This window comes from Salvia miltiorrhiza, chromosome 7, assembly GCF_028751815.1.
Source record: "Salvia miltiorrhiza cultivar Shanhuang (shh) chromosome 7, IMPLAD_Smil_shh, whole genome shotgun sequence".
NCBI lineage: Eukaryota > Viridiplantae > Streptophyta > Magnoliopsida > Lamiales > Lamiaceae > Salvia > Salvia miltiorrhiza.
This window is the reverse complement of record NC_080393.1, coordinates 6,240,483-6,266,185: the sequence shown is the minus strand read 5'-3', so window position 1 is coordinate 6,266,185 and position 25,703 is coordinate 6,240,483. Positions and strand designations below refer to the sequence as shown.

The following is a 25,703-nucleotide window of genomic DNA, read 5'->3' as shown; positions in this document are numbered from 1 at the left end:
AGTACAACGTTACCCCTTACCGTGATTGCATAAGAAACCTTTTTCAAGTCTTCTCACAGAAAACCCTCTGTTGTATCTCGAATCATCCTTCTCATTTCCTCTCTCTCTCTCTCTCTACATCTCTCTATATCTCTCGAACATTCCGTCTCTGGTTCCATTCTTTCCTCTCCGAAGCTGTAACCGGTAAATTCATTCTTTACTTAATCTATTGTGTTTGGAATCGATTTACTGTTTATATTCTTCGATCGATTTCGAATGGCTTCACAATACCTAGGAAGAGGGCTTATTATTTTTTCCGTAATTTTCATTACGATTGCGGTAGTGCTACAATCTCCGATCTCGGCCAGATTGTTGTTATACTTGAAGAACCATCTCGATTCTGAATTTCCCAAATATTTTATATATTCTGTGCTGATTTTGGTGGTTTCGATGGGGATTCGGCGTGTTTTTAGCAGCTTGTTGCACTATATGCTTCCTAGAAAGAGAGCAGGGGAAGGCGAGGCTGATAACGTAAGTGATTCCGAAAGCGTCAAGAGGCAGCGCGTCATTTCCTCCACCGAAAACTCCAACAATCAGGCGAAGAACAGCAGCGACGGTGTAGGGAACAGCAACAGCAGCGGAAACTGCAGCGAACCAACAGTCACCGATATGGCGTTTGATGATGGAACCCCGCGCGATATTGACGAGGATCTCCACAGCCGGCAGCTGGCCGTCTACGGGCGAGAGACTATGCGGCGGCTGTTTGCTTCTAATGTTCTTGTGTCTGGAATGCAGGGCCTCGGAGTTGAGATTGGTATATTTTTTTCTAACTCTCTCAGAGATACTTGGATCGTATATTATAGTACGTGATTGTTTGATGCTGTATATGCATGTGCTGTTACAAACTTTACTTTGTGAAAGCTCAGTGTGTTTGATCTCGGAATCAACACTAATTGTGAGTAACACTGAAGCCATATTTAGCAACAAGTGGAGCATGCGTATCTGTTACTGTCTATATTCAATTTCTGATTGGGATTTTTTCCTGAGGTTATCCCTTTATAGCTTTTGATTTACTTATTGCTAGAGATGCTCATTATGTGGCTGACCTCATGTTCCTGGTGACCTGGGAGAAGATGTCAAAGAAATAATTTATAGAGAATTCATGCCATTTATGCAGAGGCTCTGATTTATTATTTGTGTTTGCTTGTGAAAGTGCTTATTTCTAGATAATACTTGTATTACAACATGACTTGAGTCTGATTGCTTGTTTAATGAATAAAGTGGGAGAATGACTTCTGGGGCTTGAATCTTATCATAACTCGATGCTTTTTAACACTTTTCAGCTAAGAACCTTGTCCTTGCTGGTGTGAAGTCTGTTACATTGCACGATGAAGGAACAGTGGAGTTGTGGGATATGTCTAGTAACTTTGTTTTCTCAGAAAAAGATTTGGGTAAGAACAGGGCACTCGCTTCAGTTCAGAAGCTACAGGAATTAAATAATGCTGTAACTGTCTTGACTTTGACTACAAAATTGACTAAAGAACAGCTTTCGGATTTTCAGGTAATCCTTTTAATATACTTTCTTCCTTTCTGAATTGCCCACACTTTTCATCATTGATTCCGTGCGTCCCCAGTCCCCCTCTCCCTCTGCCCCCCTCTCTTTGTTTCTATTTTTCATTTTGTTACTTACCATCCAAGCATAAGAACTGTGCCTTTCTGCTTGCTTTGGAACATGCATAAGATACAGTACGCATTGATGTTAGTTATTGCATGTGTCACTCCATCTGGTCGAGGCTTCAGTAGAATAAGTTCAAATACCCTGTAGCCTTGTTGGTTTTATTCAGAATTTTTCATCTGCTGATGATTCTAATTTCTGTTAAGTTAAAATCTTTAAAATAAATTCATGTGACTGAAATATTTGATCACATACATGATATTCAAGTGCGTATCTACAAACACCCTCTGTTACTTTGATCTTCCTGACATGTGTACTCTTTAAAATTTATCTATTCGTGAAATATGAAATGTGGATTCCCTTTGTCTTTTGCTATGCATATTGTTTCAGTGCAGTTACTCTTCTTCTACTTTTTTAATATACGACTGTCACATTTACTTAAACAATCTATTAATAAAAAAAAAATTTAAATGTTTTAGGGAAACATTTACTGTCATAGTGTAACATCCTTACCCAATAGCTACAAGCCTGCAATGTTAGAGAATGCATTGTTTTATGCACATATATCATAAACATAAGCTTGAGCTTGGCCACCACTGCTATCATAACATAATAGGGGTTAAGTATGTCTATATGAATTACCCCAACATTCAGAAGAACTGAAGGAATGTTTTTTTTCCTCCTATGCCACCTATGTTGTGCTGTTAGATCTACTAATTCTAAGCTTGTTTTTTCTCAATTGGAGGCAATGGGTCTTATCCATGTCCTGACAAACCAACTATTGCGTGTTCAGCATTTACTTTATTATATGCATTTAATGAATTTTGGAATAAGATCTTTCATTTACTTTTCAACTATCCTGCACTCCATCACTGCCAAGCATATATGTTTCAGCTATTTCTAATAAGGATATGTGTCACCTATGCAGGCTGTGGTTTTTACTGATATCAATTTAGATAGTGCAATCGAGTTCAGTGACTACTGTCACAATCATCAGCCACCTATTGCATTCATTAAAACAGAAGTTAGAGGTCTTTTTGGTAGTGCTTTTTGTGATTTCGGACCTGCATTCACTGTATTCGATGTCGACGGTGAGGAGCCTCACACAGGAATTATTGCATCTATCAGTAACGACAACCCTGCTCTTGTGGCATGCGTGGATGATGAAAGGCTTGAGTTTCAGGATGGGGATCTGGTTGTGTTCTCAGAAGTCCGAGGAATGACAGAACTAAATGATGGAAAGCCAAGAAAAGTAAAAAATGCACGTCCATACTCCTTCACCCTTGAAGAAGATACAACTAATTATGGTGCATATGAGAGAGGTGGTATTGTAACTCAGGTGAAACAGCCCAAGGTTTTGAACTTCAAGCCGCTAAAGGAGGCATTAAAGGATACTGGTGATTTCCTTCTTTCTGATTTCTCCAAGTTTGACAGGCCACCTCTTCTGCATTTGGCATTCCAAGCATTAGATAAGTTTGTGTCTGAAATGGGGCGCTACCCAGTTGCTGGTTCTGAAGAGGATGCCCAGAAGTTGATATCTATAACCAGTAACATGAACGAAAGCCTAGGAGATGGCAAATTGGATGATATTAATCCTAAACTCCTGAGACACTTTGCTTTTGGTGCTAGAGCTGTCCTGAATCCTATGGCTGCCATGTTCGGTGGCATTGTCGGGCAGGAGGTTATGAAGGCATGCTCGGGGAAGTTTCATCCTCTTTTCCAGGTTATTAATTTCTCTCTTGCTTAAAAGCCTTTCTCAACTTGTTTCTTATTATTTTCCTTCTTTTTCCCCTTTTTTGAGTGGATGAGAAAGTGGAACTATTGCTACCTACTACTCAGATCTGTAAATCAGTCCACATTTGAGGTTTTTTAAAACAATAGAGAGTGTAGAAGACTTATCGCCAGTTTCTGATTAACACAAATTTGCTCCCTATGGCCAGAGTTTTTGTAAAATCCTGGTCTTGCTTATTTAAATTACGACTTGGCCACTATATAGGCTAAAACTGCAGGGTTCACCTCTTGGATGTTATGGTGTGGTTTGATGTTATTGTTTTGCTTTATCTTTGTTCTCTTTTTAGGCGCTTTGAGTCTATTTTTTGATGAATTATATAATTGATAACTTCTATCAAAAATTAGGTCCGCACAACTGCCATCACTCCTTGCTGCTGTAGTTGTATTCTTGGAAGAGCTGGTGCAAAAATTATACAATACAACTAAACTTTTTATGTTGCGATGTCTTTGCAGTTCTTTTACTTTGACTCTGTAGAATCACTTCCTACCGAGCCTATTGATCCCAGCGACTTCAGACCTTTGAATAGCCGTTATGATGCCCAGATTTCAGTGTTTGGGTCTAAGCTTCAAAAGAAACTAGAAGATGCAAAAACTTTTGTTGTTGGATCTGGTGCTCTAGGCTGTGAATTTCTTAAGAATTTGGCTCTAATGGGAGTTTCATGTGGATCATCTGGAAAATTGACTATTACTGATGACGATGTGATAGAGAAGAGTAACCTAAGTAGGCAATTCCTCTTCCGAGATTGGAACATTGGGCAGCCGAAATCCACTGTTGCTGCTTCTGCTGCTTTGGCAATTAATTCCCAGCTTCATATAGAAGCTTTACAGAATCGTGTTGGTTCGGAGACCGAGAATGTTTTTCATGATGCTTTCTGGGAGAATCTCGATGTTGTGATTAATGCACTTGACAATGTAAACGCCAGGCTCTATGTTGACCAGCGATGCTTATATTTCCAGAAACCACTTCTGGAGTCTGGAACTTTGGGTGCCAAATGCAATACTCAAATGGTCGTTCCCCACCTGACGGAAAACTATGGTGCCTCTCGTGATCCCCCTGAGAAACAAGCACCAATGTGTACTGTCCACTCCTTCCCGCACAATATTGATCACTGTTTGACATGGGCCCGGTCAGAATTTGAGGGATTGCTTGAAAAGACACCGGCTGAAGTGAATGCCTATCTTTCTAATCCTGGTGAGTATGCATCTGCAATGAGAAATGCTGGGGATGCTCAAGCAAGGGACAATTTGGAACGTGTAATTGAGTGTCTTGACAAGGAGCGATGTGAATCATTCCAAGATTGTATTTTGTGGGCTCGTCAAAAGTAAATCTCTTTCAACTCCCCCATATGTTCTCTTTTTGGGTTGGATTTTTGTTGCTAGCTCCCCTGTTGGTATGATTTTATAATTTTTCTGTCCATTGGCAGGTTTGAAGACTATTTTGCGAACAGGGTGAAACAGTTAGCTTTCACCTTCCCTGAGGATGCTGCAACCAGCACTGGTGCACCTTTCTGGTCAGCCCCAAAGAGGTTCCCTCGTCCTCTGCAGTTTTCTACCTCCGATCCCAGCCATCTTCACTTTATTATGGCTGGATCCATACTGCGAGCTGAGACATTTGGCATCCCTATACCAGACTGGGTGAAGAACCCAAAGAGACTGGCTGAGGCTGTTGATCAAGTCATTGTCCCTGATTTCCAACCGAGAAAGGATGCGAAAATTGTAACTGATGAGAAAGCTACTAGTCTTGCTACTGCTTCCGTGGATGATGCGGCTGTTATCAATGATTTAATTCTGAAGCTTGAGCAATGTCGCCAGACATTACCACCTAACTTCAGGATGAGACCAATCCAGTTTGAGAAGGTTTGCATCTCATCTCTTACAAATTTAACATGCAAAGAATGACTTAATTTTTAACTGTCCGTGATGTTGCTGTGTAATTGTGTAGGACGACGACACCAACTATCACATGGACCTGATTGCGGCACTTGCAAACATGAGGGCAAGAAATTACAGCATTCCTGAAGTGGACAAGCTGAAAGCCAAATTCATTGCTGGGAGGATCATTCCAGCCATTGCAACTTCCACAGCAATGGCTACCGGCTTGGTTTGCCTTGAGCTTTATAAAGTAATCGATGGGTCCCACAAGGTAGAAGATTATCGCAACACATTTGCCAACCTTGCTCTTCCACTATTCTCCATTGCCGAACCAGTGGCTCCCAAGGTTATCAAGCACCAGAACATGATCTGGACTGTGTGGGACAGATGGATTATAAGGAACAATCCAACTTTGAGGGAGCTGCTCAAATGGCTTTCTGACAAAGGACTGAACGCGTACAGCATTTCTTTCGGAAGTTGCCTGCTCTACAACAGCATGTTCCCTCGACACAAGGACCGGATGGACAAGAAGATTGTGGACCTCGTACGGGATGTAGCCAAGGTAGAGCTGCCACCATACCGCAACCATGTGGATGTTGTTGTAGCGTGTGAGGATGAAGAGGACAATGATGTCGATATTCCGCAAATATCCATTTACTTCCGCTGATCGTTCACAAGACTAGGTCCTTTATCCTTTAAACTTCCTTCCATTCTAATATTCAGTTCTATGAGAGACGCATAGCAAGACGATTTAGACTGTGTCATAAATCAAGTGGATTTGAGCACTGAGTATTTGTGTTCTCTGTCACGGTTCTTCATTTTGGGTGCTAAATTTGATTTCTGCATTTTCTTATTAGATGCCTTCTTCCAATGCTTGATTGGCCGGTTTCATAATGTTGGAACATGATCATTTGAATACAGGATTTGCAACTTTGCATATATCAATTTCTTTTCCACAAATTATGTTGCCTTCTATTTTGAATATACCAATCTAGTGTGGCATAGTTTTATGGGGGTTATAACATTTACATTTTTTCTATTGATAAAATAGCATCACTTCAACATTTTGTGATAACCATTTTTTGTCATCAATTTTGATTTGTACCATGATTTTATATACTCAATTGTGTCTTTAAATGAGTGTCATATTGTCAAATTTATTTCATCTGTTGAGAAAAATATTTTAAAAGTTATTAAGAGTATATATGTAAAGTTATCCTTTTTTCTTATATATATATGCGGATTTTTGTGTCTTATGATGCTTATTTATTTAAAGGAAAATAATTTTTAATAATTGTGAAGAATTGGTTGAATTTGGATTTGGTCCTTACAAAAACACTGTATCATATCTCTATTCTCTGTTATTCACGACCTGATTAGAGGCAAGAATTTACGCATGCCATTGCCTTGCTTTCTAGATCTTCTTCCTCTTTAAATAAATATAAAATATTTTCCTTGTCGGTGAAAATTAGGAGTAATTTTTAGTGCTACTTTTGTTTGATTAAGAAAATTGTATTTTTTTTTGGGAAATTATCATTTATATTTTAAATCTCATTCACACTCAATATTTACAAAAAAAAATTCAACTATTTAATACATTAATGTTGGCAGATCCCTATCTCCATTCAATTTTGGTGGATTATTTCTCCATTTTGTACACATCTTCCAACTATTTATTAAAAGTTATGCTCTTCAAGTCATACTATAATTTTCACGGCGGAAGGAGTATTATATTAAAAAGTTTGGTTTATCTTCAAATATTTGAAGAAATTATAGCTGAAGTATATTGATAACTACTAAACGGATTCACATTTATTCCAAATATCATATGGCAAACGTATTCACCCATTTTCAAAACATAAATTGCGGTTACCCTTTATTAATTAATGACAATAAGTTCAATATTTTTTTTGAAGGGGTATATGTTCAATATTAGTATGTATTTAAAAAACAATCATAAATATCTTTTATGCACATAAACCAAATCCATTATGCAGCCTTCGCGCCTGAATCTAGAACCTTCTTCTCGTTTTATGTTTATACTCCTGAAAATAGTGGTTTTATCTGTTTCAATAATAATAAAATGGCAACACAAAAAACGTAAAGGTTAAACAACAAAATGAAGTCCAGTTAGTTGCAAATAGATATTTTATCATCCATTCTAAATTTCTAACAAGTGAATTGTCAAATTGTCATTATGCGCACGCATCTAGAACTTTCTCCTCGTTTTATGTTTATACTACATCTTATTTGTTTTAAGGGTTATCGTTCAAAAATATCTAAAATATTTTAATTTTTTATTTATATCATGTTTTTTTTTTTTCATTAGAAAATACATGAATTTAAGTTTGATTCTGAATCGTTTCACAATGGACAATTTCACCCAAATCTAATCTAATGTAACAGTGAGAAAATAGCAAGTTGTGAGATCATTCACATTGAATTTGGACAAAATTTGTTGGGCGAAATTGCTCGCCATGAGACGATTCAGAATCAATCTTAACCCCTTTTTTAACAGGAAAAAAGGTAATGATATAAATAACAAAATTGGCAAATTTTGGTTATTTTCCTGCAATAACCCCTTTTTATGGTATTATAAGCAACAATTAATTTATTAAAATAATTCTATTATAATTTGTAATCTTCAACTCATAATAAATTAATAAATTATTTTTTTAATAGTAAAAAAAACTAACTACTAACATAAATTATAAAAAATAATTACTCCAAATAGTTCACTTCTTAATTCACGACTACCATGGATATATTTATTGTGAATTTCTTTCTAAATACAACAATTCACAACCATGAATAGGTTTGTTTAATTAACAATTTAAATAGGACAATTCATGACTTAGAATAGGTGAATTTAATTTTCAATTCGTCAATTACGGGCAAAATAATAGATTCATCGGTCCAAAAATGATTATTTTTTAGCTTTACAATATGAAAATGTATATTAACTCTTCGAACATATACCCTTCTAATTTAATTTATATTTTTTCACTAACTCATAATTCTCTTTTTAGTTTATAAGTTTAATTATTCAAATATTTTGATTATTCGTGAATTATTGAAACATGTGTTAAAACTTGTAAAATATCTAAATAAATCGAGTTGCAATTTTACTACTAGAAATTTAGGATTCGAAGTTCACCAAAACTAGGTACTTACAAATAAATAATCCGAAAAAAAAAAGAAAGAAAAAAGTAAAGTGGAAAAGGGCGTTAGCGTAGCGCAGATAAAAAAGTGATAAAAACATGTGGAGTGAAAAAAAAGCTGTGAATCGCCAAACCCAAACCCTCACCTTATTCCTCCATTTTCCCATCACCCTTTTCATCTGCATTGCCCTAATTTCTTCCCCAAAAACCTGCATTGCTTCGCTGAACATTCGGTTGATTTCCGAGTTCCGGCATTGCGTTGTTCGATCGGAGTTTCGGAATCCATGTGGCTGAGGCGAACCAAAACGAGGAGCCGTGTCCACAACGCGCCGACGCTCAAATTCGCATGCTCGTCGTTCAAGGACGTCCACAGCCTCCTCTACGACGGCGGCGGAGGAGGAGACTCCCCCTCATCCCCGTCGATCTACCACCGTAACCGCAGCGCGAAGGAGCTCATCCGCTCCCTATCCAACCCCGCGGATCGGGAAATCCGGATCCGCGGCGCCGAGAAATCGGTGGTGCTGTACTTCACGAGCCTGCGGGTGATCCGCCGCACGTTCGACGACTGCAGCGCCGTGCGATCGATACTGCGGGCGTTCCGCGTGCCGATCGACGAGCGGGATCTGTCGATGGACTCGGGATTCATGGACGAACTGCAGAGGATCCTCGGGGAGTCGGAGAAGTCGAAGCTCACCCTGCCGAGGGTGTTCACAGGCGGTAGGTACCTCGGCGGGGCGGAGGAGGTGCGGCGCCTGCACGAGAGCGGCGAGCTGAAGAAGTATTTGGAGGGGCTGCCGCCGGCGGACCCGGGCACGTGCGAGGCTTGCGGGGGTTACAGTTTCGTGCTGTGCCAGGAATGCAATGGGAGCCATAAGTGCTATAGAGGGAAAGCCGGAATCGGGAGTTGTACCTCGTGCAATGAGAATGGTCTCGTCAGGTGCCCTTCTTGTTCGCCTGCGCCTTTATGAGCCGTTTCTATTGCCAGATGGGATCCTCTGTACCACAATATTATGTGTACCACGTGTACCACTCTTCATTTCTTTGTTTTATAAATTGTTTTTTATAAAAATAAAAAGTATTATTATATTATAAACTCTAATTAGTATTTATCATTGAAAAATTAAAATTTAAAAAATTATATACCCCAAATTTGAATTAATGAACCCAAATAATCTATTATTAATTCAAATAAATATAAAAAAAATAATTATAAACCCTAAATGAATGAGTGAACCTTTGTTAATTATCTTTATATTATATAAAAGCATAATAAATTAAAATTGAATAAAAAATAATTTATAAATATAAAGAAATGAAAAGTGGTACACGTGGTACACACTATATTTTGGGACAGAGGATCCCATTTGTTCTATTGCTGAAATAAAAAACTAAACTTTCCTCACTTGGTTTTTAATTATGTGACAAGAATGTTATGGCTTTTTGTGACATTGACATTTTTTTTTTTTTTGAGATAAACATTGACATCCTTAATTCACCTTCAATTTTGTGGTTTTTTAATCTAGATTTTGGTGTAATTGTATGTTGATTTCCATGTATGTTTTCTTCTCTGGTTTGGTTTTTGATGTACACAAAAATAAAATAAAATGAAAGATTGTACTTTTTGGCACGTTTTATTGGCACGTTTACAAAGATGATTTTTTTAAAAAAATCCCATTGCCCTTTTATTTCACCAACAATGATGATTTAATTCAAATTATCATCTTAATCTTAATATATATGAAAATAATGGATTTAATAAAGATGAAAAACAGCATGGGAATAAAAAAATTTATCTCTTCCCCTTTGGATTCTTTTTGTTGATTTTCTATTAATAATTATCATTGTTGGTTTTAAGAAAAAACAAATATTTATCATTGTTGTTATTTGTATTCGATCATGGTATCTATCATTTATAAATATATCGTAACTTTGCTTCCAAGAATTGTAAAGTTATGTTTTAGGGTGGATTCTAGACGAGACGTACGAATTAATATTGTGAAGATATTTGTGAATGTTATAATTTGTCAACTGCAACTGAATTTAATAGATTGAATCTTTCAACATGTATGAATCAAATTGTGTGGATGTGCGCGTGTGTGTAATCGACTTTGCATGCATCATACCTGGTGCAACATACATGAATGTGTCAAATCATAGATTGTAAATTAAAAATCTTCAAACTAAATAACTTTTAAATCATTACAACTGTTTTATCTAATTTTTCCCCCTTCAATTTTTTTAATCCCTCATTCTAAAATTCGAATTCTTTTTCTTTTTAATATTTCAAATTTTTCTTCAACTTTTTTCTTTTAATACAAAGACTCGCTAAAAATATTACTACTATTATATTACCGTTTTCGTTCTAGCATCATTTTCGCATTCAAATTCTTTCGTGTGGTTGCAAGTAAAGCAACTTTCAGAAAAATTTAATTATTTACAGTCAATAAGTCTAATTTTAGTCCCCTTCAAAAAAAAGTCTAAGTTTAGATTACTAATAAATAATTTACACTATTTAGTAAAAAATTTAATTCCCCTCAAAAAACAAAGGAATGAAAAAAAGATGACACCTTCATTACTTTGATGTGGGCTTATAATTTATCGATACACTTTTAGGCCCGCCTACTCTTTGTATGGGCTTTAGCTTAATTTAGTTATAGAAGATGGAGTTGGGTAACAGTGATCCATGAGAAATGAAGATTGATTTTAATTTTCATCAGAAATGTGAATTTGAGAGTTGTACAATTCAAATATTTAAATTATGTTGGTCTTTTGGGTGCGTCGTGAGGTGATAAATAGAATTTTCAGCATTAATAGATGATACATTCCACAATAGGCAATTTTTCTTTAATAGCACATGATCAATGTATTCCATTTTATAATAGTGGACGAATTCATTAGCGTTTGATTATATATGTAAATAAATTAATTGGGAGAGATTATACGAGCTATATATATGTAGGGGTAGAAGTGTCAAAGAGGACTGGAATAATTTTTTAAAAACTTATGATGATGCTTATATGGACAATGGAATTAAATGTTTTATTGTTACTAATGATGTTTTAAGCTTTTGGCAGTCTCTTTTTATGAGCCACATGCTAGGTCATGGGCCATACAATAATGATGCTTCATGATTAAATATACAAATCAATTTAATGTAAGTGGGGATTAAGATGTACATTTCATTGTCGTTTTTTAATGAGTAGAAAAACATAAATGTTACTATCATTAAATAGTACGACAGCTTTTTACTATTTATGTATTTTCATTCTATATTTTGCTTTGTCGATTGTTGTTCGTCACATTATATCATTGGTGAAATTTAACTATGTTGATAATTGGTAATTCGTCATCTACTTAATATAATCTTTATGATAGACCCACAATTCTACTGATATAGAAGATGGAATGGAAGAAATAGCTAGGTTTATCAAAAGTGTTATATATTTCAGAGGGTGGGGAAATTAAAAACTCGATTTTCTCCTACTATTTTTCAGTATTTGTTTCGTTTGGAATTTTCTTCATTTAATTTATAATTCAAGCATTGGAGAAATATACAAACACAAAACACAAAACACAGTAAACAATTATGAGAAAACACCCACATGATGGCATGTGCACCATCTGCATCATGATTAAGCTGATTAATTCTTATATACTAGTCACTTTTAGCTTTCCAAATTTTTTAATACGGTTTCTTAAATTCATGTAATTGTACGCATACTAATAAGTCAGCTTATGCTGCTGCTTGTCAGAATATTTCCTTTTCATTGTCTAAAAATGCTTAAACGAATCTTGGACATATTTAAACAAAGTTTGCTCAATACTTTGTCATCATAAAACACGATGTCGTTCAAATTTAATTGATTCTCATTCATTTGTTTAATTTTTTCAATCGAACTTTGAGAATTGCGTTTGACTCACTAAATTCTGTTCACACACTAGATAAAATGTCAAAACTAGCTTGAAAAAATAGCTTTGATTGAATTGAACAATCAAGAACTTGTATCCAATGTTTTCCCATATCCCATCAATACATGTTACTATGTGTATAATAACGAAGTCATTAATTTGCTCTCGACTCCACCGACGCAATAATTAAACACATGGAACCGGGATCATGTAAACAAGGGAGGAAAAAAACATCAAAAGCTAAAAGCTAAACCAAATTGTGACATAAAGCCCTAAAGGGAGGGGGGTGGGTTAGGTTCAACTATATTGGCAGACACAAGCAATTAAAAGGAACCAAATTTTATCCCCTTCAACTACCCCCAATCTAGACATAAATCAGAACCTAAGCATATAATTCCTTAAAAACATTAGACATGCTGGTCCATAAAGTAGTTCACAATGTCAACAATCATCCCTTTGGGTAATTTGTTTCTGCCACATGTCTGTATTGTGATTTCGTGAAGTATTTTCATTTATGTTGGGGGTGATTTTTTTTTTTTTTTTGATTTTGCAGTGTCCATGAGCTTTGTTTAGTACAAGACCACGTAGGATCACCTAACTAGGAAAGGTGAAAGCCTTGAGACTTACTGCTTCGATGTATTTGCGGTGTTGTTGAAGCGCGATAAGGTTGATATGATGTCTGAGAACTGTGGACGTTTTGAGGGGCAGTTGTTCCAGCACTTGACCATCAGTGACCGGAGGAGCTGAGGGCAGGAGTCGGGGATGTCGGGCCTCAGCCCGCACGCGGCTATCCCGACTGCAGCCTGCACCGGTGAATAAGCAGAGTATGCTATCTCACCCGTCACCATCTCCCATATGATCATCCCAAAACTATATGCATTACTCATCCAAGTTTCTGTCACGTTTTCTGGATCACCAGAAATGATCTGTTTGCAAGTAAGGGAAAGACCAATTAGATATGAAATCTTGCATATGTGATTAATCAGTATCAAATTTCGAACAAGATGGTTCAAGAAATTCATAGATTCATCATTAGTAATTATGCTTTGAACTAAAGTAGTATAAAATAAATCAGTACAACAATGGCCATCAACTCATGTAGTTGCTAAAAACATCATGGAACAACTCAAACATCCGATACCAACTCCACCCTATCAAGAAAGGAAAATTTATTCATCTTGGAATAAACAATGACATAGACTCAAGCTAAACTAGGTACATCTATCTGCCTACACACGGGTAGAATTCCAAAAGCTTCTTCTATGTTATAATAAAAAATGCATATGATTACCTACTACAATCATCAACTGTATTATAATAGCTAGTGCAGAAATTATGAGAAAATCTTGTCACGTTAATACAAGAAATGATAGGCCTAATCAAGCTTCACTTTCTAAAGATCGTCTGTAAAGGCTATATCTGCTTCATCTTTTGAATGTAGGGTGGTGCCTATTCTTCTAACAATTAGTAAGATCATAGGTTTCATTGAGAAAGACAGTTTCACCAAGAAATATTGTTAATTCAATCTTATGCCACTCAGTATATAAGAACATGCATAAACAATTACGAGGCAAACATAATAACCACACACTGGAATATAGTAAAAACCGACCTCTGGAGCAAGCCACCTATAACCATCAGTTTCATACTCCATAGCCTCACCAACACTCTTGCAGGCAGAGACTATTCCCATATCACCCAAGCAAGCATTCCCGCGTTTATCTAACAAGATCCTCTGTGTATTCAAGTCTCTATATGCAATTCCATGATCATTCATGAACTTAATTCCCTCAGCAACATCAGTGACAATGCGCAGAATCTCTTTGATCTGAATCTTCTTGCTCTTCATAATCAAGTCATGGACAGTTCCTCCTTCCATCAACTTAGTCACGATGCACAAACCGTGATTCTCGTCTACACAAACTCCATGAAACTGCAGGATGTTCTTGTGCCCGCATGTCATCAACTCCAACAAATCCTTCCTACACTCAAACTCATAGGCATTTCCTTTGTCACACCCCTTGAGCTTCTCAATCCCAACTTTCTTGCCCTTATACACCCCCTTGAACGTGCTCAGCCCAACCTGATCTCCAATCTCAACAGCGTCGTAGTTCAGAAACCACCTCCCAATCTCATCACGGCCAGAAACCACAGTCTGCCATTCATCCACAGAAACCACAATCGAATCATCAGGTAATGGCAGCCGCAGCTGAAGTTTCGAGTCCGAATTCTCTCCTCCATTCCCACCACAATCCTCTTCGATTTCTCCGAACTCTCTCCCCCTAGTGCTCTCCTCTTGGCATCCACAGAGACCGAAAGGGAGCTTTATCGGGTTATTTTTAGGCTTCTTCGAGGCCAATCTAAGTGCATTCTCGATCCGAGTTTTGAACATTTTCTCCTGCCCTGTTTGAACAATCAGCACAACAATCCCCAAAGTGCACCCTTTCTTCTCAAAGATCTGCAACTTTTTACAGCAAATCGACAAACTGTCGAGCGCTCCAGACATCGCCGGCCACGAAATAGCGGAGTTACATGCAAATGTAAGCTTGAAAGCAGCGCCATCAGCACTCGTATCTTCATCGGAAACGTCTTGAATGATAATTGCCGGATTGTCTTCCGCCGCAGCCTGCTCAATCAACTTGATGTGCAGAAACACATCCTTCATTTCAAAACCAGCTTGCGCATAGCTATCAATCAAACGAAATCGCAATTCATTTTCAACCTAATCTGCAAAACCTACTTCGATCGTGAAACGGAAACGAAATCGAAGACGAAAAAATACAAGAAGGCGAATCAATTTCACCTGAGCGGCAGAGAATCGTAATGCTTCCTCAGATTCGATACCAATTTCTCCGGCAGCTGGCTGCCGGGGTACAACTGCGTCAGGCTCCGCACGACACTTCCCCACACTTGCCTCCGGCAGGTCGCCGGCGGCTCGCGAGCCGAGTCGATGTTTAGAGTGTTCTTCAGGGAGGCAATGGCCTCCGACACGTTGCGGCTCAGCCTCTGGAACCGCTTCTGAAAGGCGGAGGAGTCGCGCACGGCGGCGGAGGCGGAGGCGGCGGCGGAGGAAGAAGGGGTCGACGAAGAGGCGGAGGAGGAGGAGGAAGAAGAAGAGTTGTTTTCCGGCAGGCATTCTGATCTATCGTGTGTACGCATCAGAACTTGCTCCACCATGTCCTCGTCCGTGCTTGTTCGGCTCGACCAGCACTCCAGAGCTGCTGCCATGGCTGCTAGCGGAGGAGAGAGAAAGACAGAGTGAGAGAGAGAGAGTCGGATTAGCTTGAATCGCGCAGATTAGTACATGTGAGAGACTTGAAACGGTGCTTCAATTTCTCCTTTTCGGTCTGACATGAATCATATGCTGCTATACTTATATTTATTGAATCAAAAAGATAGAAAATACTACTACTAAAATACTCCACCTTTTAACGATTATCACCAAGTTTTAAATATAGCGATGACTGTAGAAGAATACTTGGCATACATTACTATGATTGGAAACGTAACGTTTCGGCTCATATTATATTTTTCTTTCAATCGGAAAATGGACGAACTCCATTACTTTTTTATTTCTTTTATTTGAAGAATGATCCATTATTTAATTTTTAAAGCTTCGTAAATGTGATATATCATGGGATTCATTGAGAGCGAGCCATGACTTTGATAAATTCCAAGTTACAGCACCAGTGTAATTTCTCTAGTAAACATGCAAGCTTAAAATTGAGTTCCATTTTGTATAAGTCGTATCATTAAAAGACTTGACTTAGCAGAAGTAAAAATCTTTTACATTGAATTTTCTGAGTGCATAGTGTAAAAAAGGCGATGATTGGTTATGAATATCAGCAGGACCGTACCCCTATAATAATTTATTGTTGTTGGACCAGTCTTTATTTCAACACCAAACACACGATGCATATTTTGGGCCCAACTGCAATGTATTTAAAGTCGGGTCAGCCCATATAATAGTTTAATGGTTTCTATTATAATTCTGACATTACTAAAAATTTCAAATTTAATGGAGTTGTACATATTTCATATTTAAAAATCAATTTTTGTTCGCCTATAAAAAATCAATTTTTTGTGGAATAATTCCGAAACTAAACGAATTTAAGGTATTGAAATCTAATCCACAAAATGACCACTTTGGTTATCAATGTATATCACAAAGTTTGAATTATTTAGCAACCTACCCAAACTTATATTTATTCATTTCTTGAATACTATTCCCACAGTTTCACACACACTAAACGAGACAAGACATGATTTAGTGCGTGTGTGTATAAAATTACTGTTTTGTAGGCGTATTTTAAGTTTATCCATTGCTGTTCGGTTCTTTACATTTGTTTGCTTCTTTTATTCGTTGAATCGTGTCTCAAAATTAAGCACGCTGCCGATGTCAAGCACCTATTCATCTCCGCAGTCGCTTTCTCTTCACTCCATCACACACATTTTTAACTCAACATTTCATCCCTTATAATCCCAATGTTTGGCTGATTTCTCGTTGAAAAATTCAAAATTATGATAATCTATGTTATTGGCCAAATGTTTGGCCTCAATCCGCGGTGGACAGGACGGAAATCGGAGCTGAGCATCTGAATTCCCTTGAAAAAAAAATCAGAAATTTAATTTCAAGAACGCCGCAGTTTCCCCCTTTTTTCCCCAAAAATTTCAGGGTTGAAAATCATATTTTTCGCTGGAGCGAGTAATAGATGGCATCTATTTATGGAATTGCCGCAGTGAGCAACCTGGGTTTGACCCACTGCCCCTCTTCGAAAAACTGCGTCTTTCTCGCGACCCATCATCAGCCCGACAAGCTGAAGCTCCAATCTTGCTCAAGAATCTCATTATTCAAGAGAAGAAGCAATTCTCACGATTCGGGGTTGTTCAAATCTGTTCAATTGGACGTGTACATCACGAGCGACGACGAGAACGAGATGGGCGAAGGGTTCTTCGAGGCGATCGAGGAGCTCGAGCGCATGGCTCGGGAGCCCTCCGACGTGCTGGAGGAGATGAACGATAGGTTATCGGCCCGCGAATTGCAGCTGGTGCTGGTGTACTTCGCTCAGGAAGGGAGGGATTCTTGGTGCGCTTTGGAGGTTTTCGAGTGGCTGAAGAAGGAGAACAAAGTGGATAAGGAGACGATGGAGTTGATGGTGTCGATAATGTGCACGTGGGTGAAGAAGTTGATCGAGGAGAGGAGCAAGGTGGAGGATGTGGTGGATCTTTTGGTGGACATGGACTGCGTTGGTTTGAAGACGAGCTTTAGTATGATCGAGAAGGTGATCTCGTTGTATTGGGAGGCAGGGGAGAGGGAGGAGGCTGTGTTGTTTGTTAAGGAGGTGTTGAGGAGAGGGATTTCGAATTTGGATGGGGATAAGGAGGGGAATAAGGGGGGTCCGGCTGGATACCTCGCGTGGAAGATGATGGTAAGCGCCCTATTACTCGGTGGCTTCACTCGTGATCATTTGATTCATATGTGTTTTGTGCTGATTGTTATGTTCTCTGTGTTCTTGAAAGTTAATGGGTGCAGTTAGGATGTCTTTTTAGGTTCCCTGTCTTGTCATTTTGAGTGCAATTGCTTATTAATTGATTCTGTATTTGAAGGAGACTTCATTAACTTCTGTGTATTTTAGTAATTAGATGAAGCCTCAATAGTTCTAATAGGAAATGAATAATGGCAAAAACTTGTGTGCAACTGTGCATCCACCGTAATCAAAACCATTTAGGGTTTATAAATCCCTAATTAGGATTTATGAATCACAATATATAACTTAATTAGGGCTGATCTTGTTTTAACCATGCCCTGGCTTGGACTGTATCCTGCATTCTGCGAACGAAACTTCATATTGCCGTAGGAGGAACATGGGTTCTTGCTCTGTGCAAATTGTTATAAGTGTTCCTTCGTAGATTCTGCAATCCGTTATATGCAATTTCAATGATTGTTTCATCACCTCAACGTGAGTTTATTGTTGAGGTGCTTCGTGTTTCTTTTCTAATGACCCACTATTACCAGTTTATCTAAGCCATCGTAGCTTTTCCTTTTCCTGTCATTGTTTTCCTGCCTTCTTTCGTATTCGAGGTTTATAATGCATCACTTTCCTTGATATGTTAGCTTCAGAAGAAGTCGATGCTTTGTATTATCCAAGATAGTCTATGGGTCAAAAATATACATGAGAATTATATATAGATGTGTATGTGAGAGGTGGACTCGTAAATTTCTGAATCTACAAAATGAGACTTCTATAGGAAGCACTTCATTGCAGGGGTGGACTATTGTAAAATTAACAAACCAATGTCCAGATCATTGACGATGTGTCCTCCATATCACGAGTAATATTAGTAGTTTATGATTTCCTGCGTACCCCACCTATTGGCAGGGGAATCAAAATTGACTGAAGAGTTGGAACATCATTACACATAGAAAACTTTAGCAGAGTGTTTAAACTTTCTGTCACTACAAAGCTTTTATCGTACTCATCAGTTATGTCGATACATTTGCCTTTCAGTCAATGAGTATGAACTTTTGCAGAAATTAGCATTTGTGGATACCAGTATAGTGTTTTGCCAATCTGTCAACGAGACAACGAGTATGAATTTTCTGTGACTGTGAAGAGATTTAGTTCTGTAGGAAGTCTACAATTCAATTTTGTCATATGCAGAGATATATTTCTGGAGCTGAGATTTGGGTATAATTCTTGGTTTTGAAGTGTCCAAGTATGGCAACAAATAGTGCAGAGTCTAAATAAACTTAGGATGAACTAGTTACTGAGCTCTGTTTCTACAACCAACTTTTCCTCCATTCTGTTGTTCATGACATCATGTAGTCTTTGGTCACTCCCATTCAATATGTTCGAAAACACGCACACATAGCGATGGCAGATCTTGGTTGTTGAGGCGACGTCTCTTTCTTACTCTTTGTTTTTGCTATGTCATTTAGGAAGAGGGGAACTACAGAGATGCTGCCAAGTTTGTGATTCACCTCAGAGAGTGTGGGTTGAAGCCAGAAGTATACAGCTATCTAATCGCGATGACAGCAGTGGTCAAAGAGCTCAACGAATTCGCAAAAGCATTACGAAAGTTGAAAGGCTTCACCAAGTCCGGTCTCATTGCTGAACTCGATGCAGACAACGTTCTCCTCATCGAAAACTACCAAGAAGATCTTCTGACTTCCGGGCGCCGACTCTCCAACTGGGTAATCGAGGAGGGGGGTCTGTCACTCCATGGCGTGGTCCACGAGAGACTTCTGGCTATGTACGTCTGCGCTGGACGAGGGAGCGAGGCCGAGAGACAGCTGTGGCAAATGAAGCTTGCCGGTAAGCAGGCTGATGGGGATCTGTACGACATTGTGTTGGCTATATGCGCTTCGCAGAAGGAGAGCAGCTCGGTTGGGAGACTCCTCACCCGGATGGACATTGCGAGCTCGTTCCAGCGGAAGAAGACTCTGTCGTGGCTGCTGAGAGGCTACATCAAAGGCGGCCACTTCAAGAACGCGGCGGAGACAGTGGTCAAGATGCTGGACATGGGATTGCATCCGGAGTTCCTCGACCGAGTTGCGGTGCTGCAGGGGCTGAGCCGGAGAATTCAGCAGGGTGGAAATGTTGATGCCTACCTCGCCCTGTGCAAACGCCTCTCCGATGCTAGCCTGATCGGGCCGACTCTCGTCTACCTTCATGTGAGGAAACACAAGCTTTGGATCATCAAGATGCTTTGAGGGCTGTGTTCGGATCTCGCGACGGGAAGGTAGTAAGGATTTAACTGATCTGATCTATATATATATATATATATATGAATGAGCATGTAGAGATTTGTGTATAGATCAAATGTTTTTGGGAACAAATATGTTGTATATAGAGTATAAAATCATGAAATTGCATGTCATGGATCTGTTATATACTGTTGTTTATATATTTATTCCTTGTTATAAAAACAAGGCTGCATATATAAATATATTTTATTTCCTTACTATATCGTTCAGTCATCCTTGAGGCTCTCCATATTTAATTTTGGCAAAAATTTGGATGCATTCAGTTTCACCCATAAAACGGGTTTGACCCGCATCCCGATCCGCACGCTCTTCGTCCCTTAAAGGAGTGAAGTGAACCCAAGCTAGTGAAGTATTCTTTCCCAGTCTCTTTTTTAACGTGGATCTATTTACAGGGAGTGCATCTTCAGCTTCATATATTCTGGACTTTGTGAAGACATTCCTAAGACACTTTGGTTGTCAGTAAGTGCTTAATTCATATAAATAAATTTTAGAATGCATTCAGATTCTCAGAATACAAGATATACATCAAACAACATTCAAAGAAATATAAGCTCAATCAAGAAATTCGCAGCAACATCAGGAATATACAAGATATGGGCTTTAATCAAGAAATTCATGAACAAATTCATATGGGCATAATAAGATAGTTTCGTTGATTTATTTTATAATTTATTGAAAAAGTGAGAATGAATAAATCTTAATCTTAAATACAAAAATAATCAATTATATATTTTTTCGTTTATGCGAAGTAAACCTCTGTTGTAGATATGTTGCCAGTAAGTTTTGCTTTAGAAATATGATAAGTAGAATTCAGGATGCAAATGTATATTTGCCCATAAAAGAAAATACTCCGTAAGTAAGAATGAAATACTCTTAAAAACGATTGTTCAATGGAAGACGACAGAAGATTTCTAAAAACTAAAATAAAAGACGACAGAAGTAAGGTGGGACATTAGCTAAGAGATGGAATTGCGACCAAAATGACGCATTGATGACAATAAAACTCTTGAAGTTTTTTTTTTGAATATTAAAACTCTTGAAGTTGATCACGTCGATACGAAACTATATATACAGTACAGAAAATAAGAAAAAAAAAATGCCACATAATGACGCGTATATGGTAGAGGTCCACGACACGTGGACGGCTTCTCCCCTTGTTGACTTGCTTCCTTCTCCTTGCCCAAATCCCAATTCCAAGCCCTAATTTTCCATCCACAATAAAAATACATATTACTCATACATACATATACTGCAGATAAATGAAATGAAAAAAATAATTCCAACAGAAGAAGGCAGTTTCACTTACAGTTTGATTATCCAACTCCTCCGAATTATTCGGCCATCGAAGTCGAACTTTTTGATTCAAACTTGAGACAAGCATGAACACTGATTTTTTCCTCTGGGAGACGAACACCACAACCAAGACTAACCAGCTCCGGTAGATAGCGAAGTACGAGTTTCCTTAAGTTGGGAAGGGCATCATCGTCTCTGTACTTGGCTTTCTTGCCTTTCCCTTTGATTATATTCTTCATGCCTTCACAGTCGTCGACAACAAGTTCCTCCAGGTTGGCAAGACATTGAAGCATTGATTCCCGAAATACAAATTGTAGCCTCGGGCATGTCTGAATCACAAGATATTTAAGAGCTTCAAAGTGTCGGCAAGGCTTAGGCGTCCTCAACACTCTCTTCAATTTCCTTGCTCGTGAGGGTCTAGGGGGCTTCCAGATTTCACGCAGCTCACACAGAAAGTAGATTCCCAAATATTCTAGACATGGAAATGCACATCCTGCCTTTTCCCCATCCAACACCACCTGCATTTTTGGACAATCTCGTACGAGACAGAATTTCAGTGCCCGGAAACTCGAAATGTTGAATTCAGAGAAATTTTGGAGCTCATAGTGATGATCCAAGTAGAATGCCGTGGCATGAATGATAACAGTGTTAACCAATGGCGATGTCTATCTCCATCAATATACCTCAAGCATCTCTTTTCTCCATTGAACAATGCTTCCACCTCTTTTGGTACCCGAGATATGATATACTTCACATGTTCGCCTACAGTAAAGTTGAACCTCTTCAAGCACTGGTTCTTCCACGAAGGGCTTGTTTCAATGAAATACTCAAAGTCTTCCACTTGTGGAAAGTAGAAGTGGAGATAGCTCAATCCCTCCAACTTGCTGATATCCACGCGACAGTTTCTCCTGACCACCGGTGATCTTCAGGGTGCACAGCAATGCTTAGCGACTGTATCCCTTTGATCCCTGATAGAAAATTGGGATAAACCAATCGAGATGGCAAATGTTTGTATTCACTTTCATCATCCGGTCCATAAAAGGATAGCTTCATGATCTTCACAAGTTGAAGCTGTCCAATCTCATCAGGGAGTTGGTAGAGCTCGGTGCCTGAAAGATCTAATACTTCCAACGTCTTGAGCTCTCCTATTTCAGGCGGAAGTGTTTCAAGACAATCGCAGTTCCTCACCAACAACACAGTAAGCTTTGCAAGTTTGAAAAGCGAACTAGGTAAGGTACTGACTTTTGTATCTGATAAGTCTACAAAACACAAGTCCGGCATGATGTCGAAAAACAACGGATGGATGCCAGTTAAACGGTTGTTTCTTTGTAGGAATAAAGCCAATGCATTACGGTATTCTGGTTTCCAAGATATCTTACGCAAGTCTTGCTCTACCAAATTCAGGATAGCGTTCGGAGGTGATGGTGATGGATAATCTCCGATCACCATGATCAGGTAATCCAGATCTAGCCACAGATGTTCATCCTCTGCAAAAACCGAATAAAGCATCTTCTCTTTGAAAGGAAGAAGTGCCATATTATTGCTTATTTCGGCATTTGATGAACTGGATTCGCTTACTTGACGAACCAGATTTGTTGAAGCTGCAACTTTGCGCATCTGCAAAAGTTGCAACATAAACAAAAATTGACTATCATTTTATTATACCAAGGAAAGTACAATCTTGTTGGGGTTTACAGTTTTAACCACTATTATTTATTTTGTTATTTCTTCACAAATTATAATTTTGTAGGAATAATACATACTTAAGACTAGGTCAAAGTTGCATAGTTGTTATAAAGTAGTGGGAGTTGAGGAGCATGTTTTTAACAAGCTATAACTCTCACACTTTGTATTTGATCTTGGAGACTACATTTCAAGGTTTTCAAACGTCTATAAGAGGATCCTTGTTTTAGACTTGAAGATAGAGTGCAAAGAAAACAAAGCAAGTTGTTTGGCTGTTTGACACCACCAAAGGCCATGGATAAAGATGGTGACAGCCTGACAGGATCACAAAGCCCGAAGAAGAATGGATGCGACATGAAGTTGATTTCTCCAATTTCAATGAGAAAGCTCTCAACGCTATTCTCACAACAATTGACATGAACATGTTCGTGATCGTGAAGAATTGTACTTCTGTCAAAGATGCTTGGGAGATTCTCCAACACCATTGTGAAGGAGACGAAGTGTTCGTGAATTAAGGATTCGTATTGTGATAACAAGGTTCGAAACATTGCGAATGGAGAAAGATGAATCCATATCATCATATTTTGGTAATTTTATTTTATTTTATCTTGGTAATGAGTTTCAAGATCTTGGAGATCCTATTAGTAATAAGAGACTTCTCTCTAAAGCTCTTCGTTCACTTCCGGAATGTTTTAATGTTAAGATTTCACTTATTGATAAGTCATAATACATATATATGCGATGAATCTTGAGCATAAACAAGTATAGGTGTTGAACTTATTGAAGAGGTGGGTCCTTTATTAAAGAAGCTTAATTATATTTCAAAAAGTTTATTTATATTAATTGGGGATCTTATCCACCACGTAAAGAATTCATATTAATTAAGATATGGGATCATTTGAAATTGAGTAGTATAATTAGAAGAAAAAATAGCAATATATAAGGGACCTATTACAAAGTGAAAAAATAGGCATTAGATATTTTTTTTAGGGGAAATATGCATTACTAAGTAATATCTAGGCATTAGATATAAAAAGTGATCAATGTACGTATTACTAAATTTTGTTACTTTGAATATTTATTAATACTAGGAGAGAATGCGTGCGTTGCATGCAATTTCACTAATTAATAAATTTATGTTGTTGCACAGTGTGTAGTTTATGTAGTTGCACGTTTTAGCATTTGTTGTTGCACGAATAGTGTAACTATGCAACAACATAAAGTATTAAAAAAATCAATTTTTTTTAAGAATACTTATTACATTTCATGATATTTGTAGTTGCACATTCTATTTTATGTTGTTGCACAATATATATAGTGCATGTAGTTGTACAGTGTAGTGTATGTAGTTGCACAAAAAATTTAAACAAAAAATCATCTATTGAGAAGCTGGAGATGAAATTAATGAACATATCAATAAATTCATTGAACATACCAATATAACTGATGAACATATGAATCTATCTAATTTGTTAAAAAACACGTCACCGCCAGGTTTCGAACCCCAGACCAAATGCGCGTTCATAAAAATTAATTGACAGGTTCATCAAAATGTACTAACTTGTTCACACCTATTTAGATTGCTTCTCACTTCTCAACACATTTGTGCTTCTCAATTGAACCTTTCCCTATATATATATATATGGTTGCATTCTATGACAACCACTCCCCTAGATAGATAATAAAGACAAAATCAAAGTCATTTATTGAATCTCAATCAACGATCTAGATTGCATCCAGATTTATTTTTTCATGTAATTAAAAATTGGTGATTAGCATTTATTTAATTGAAAAATGTCAAATGTGTAAAAAACAAATTGACCGAATTCATCCCGTTGAACAAATTCCGAAAATTTCTCTCTTCCCATTATGGGACCTGATCTATTTCGACGAACATATCGATGAAGATTGGTATGTTCATTTGTTTTTATACGAACATATCGACGAACATGTCAACGAACATTAGCATGTTCATTTATTTTTATACGAACATATCGACGAACATTAATATGTTCATTTGTTAGGTGTGACTGAAACATATACAAAAACGGTTGATACACAATATTTAACTAATTTTTAGGGATTTAGTATATCTTGCCAAATATAAAATAGTGTTGCATTTACTTATTTGACCTTTACAGATTTAAATACAAGAAAAATCTACATTTTTTTGGTCCGTTAGATTAAGCAAAATCGACGCACATGATTTGGTCTTTATTCTTTATCTAAGAGAATGGTCTCCATTGAACTCTCAATGCACTCTACAAGCAGTACAATGCAAATAAAAGAAAATATTTTGGTTATAGACTTATAGTCTAAATTATAACATCATTTAACGTGAAACTTGCTAGTTATACGTTTATGTGTTGGCCTAGTTATAGTGTGGTTAATGCCTCAAGCTAAATGTCTTAAATTCAAGTCGATTTTTTAAAATATTTATTTCTCTTACCATTTTTTTTTACTATAAATGCTTGGATTATTACAATATTGATGTAAGACTTAGTAAGCACGAACCTTACAAGGGTGGGTGCTTGTATATGTTTTTACTATAAATGCTTGGATTATTACAATA

General features: G+C 37.6%; 5 protein-coding genes across 7 annotated transcripts; 3 read left to right on the top strand and 2 right to left on the bottom strand.

Moving 5' to 3' along the window:
- The first annotated feature begins 2 nt into the window (after positions 1-2).
- Positions 3-6,256, top strand: LOC130992049 (ubiquitin-activating enzyme E1 1). 3 transcript variants are annotated; one of them, XM_057916513.1, is made up of 7 exons: positions 3-183; positions 456-793; positions 1,323-1,540; positions 2,583-3,377; positions 3,899-4,767; positions 4,870-5,302; positions 5,388-6,256. In XM_057916513.1, the coding sequence occupies exons 2-7, from the start codon at positions 469-471 to the stop codon at positions 5,982-5,984; spliced, it is 3,237 nt and encodes a 1,078-aa protein (XP_057772496.1). In that variant the 5' UTR covers positions 3-183; positions 456-468; the 3' UTR covers positions 5,985-6,256. The 3 variants fall into 3 exon arrangements, with proteins under 3 accessions (XP_057772496.1, XP_057772497.1, XP_057772494.1); XM_057916514.1 differs by having other exon boundaries at positions 14-183; positions 453-793; XM_057916511.1 differs by lacking the exon at positions 3-183 and having other exon boundaries at positions 209-793.
- A 2,181-nt stretch (positions 6,257-8,437) lies between these two features.
- On the top strand, positions 8,438-9,454 carry LOC130992048 (uncharacterized protein At5g39865). Its single transcript, XM_057916510.1, has one exon. The coding sequence runs from the start codon at positions 8,763-8,765 to the stop codon at positions 9,444-9,446; it is 684 nt and encodes a 227-aa protein (XP_057772493.1). The 5' UTR covers positions 8,438-8,762; the 3' UTR covers positions 9,447-9,454.
- A 3,426-nt stretch (positions 9,455-12,880) lies between these two features.
- On the bottom strand, positions 12,881-15,882 carry LOC130992047 (uncharacterized). Its single transcript, XM_057916509.1, has 3 exons — positions 15,191-15,882; positions 14,000-15,074; positions 12,881-13,313 (listed from the first exon to the last, which is right to left on the bottom strand). The coding sequence occupies exons 1-3, from the start codon at positions 15,613-15,615 to the stop codon at positions 13,011-13,013; spliced, it is 1,803 nt and encodes a 600-aa protein (XP_057772492.1). The 5' UTR covers positions 15,616-15,882; the 3' UTR covers positions 12,881-13,010.
- A 743-nt stretch (positions 15,883-16,625) lies between these two features.
- On the top strand, positions 16,626-20,355 carry LOC130992045 (pentatricopeptide repeat-containing protein At2g30100, chloroplastic). Its single transcript, XM_057916508.1, has 2 exons — positions 16,626-17,816; positions 19,328-20,355. The coding sequence occupies exons 1-2, from the start codon at positions 17,100-17,102 to the stop codon at positions 20,099-20,101; spliced, it is 1,491 nt and encodes a 496-aa protein (XP_057772491.1). The 5' UTR covers positions 16,626-17,099; the 3' UTR covers positions 20,102-20,355.
- Positions 20,356-22,315: 1,960 nt separating this feature from the next.
- Positions 22,316-23,616, bottom strand: LOC130993757 (uncharacterized). Its single transcript, XM_057918794.1, has 2 exons — positions 23,293-23,616; positions 22,316-23,065 (listed from the first exon to the last, which is right to left on the bottom strand). Exons 1-2 carry the CDS (start codon positions 23,614-23,616, stop codon positions 22,316-22,318), a joined length of 1,074 nt encoding a protein of 357 aa, XP_057774777.1.
- Positions 23,617-25,703: the final 2,087 nt, after the last annotated feature.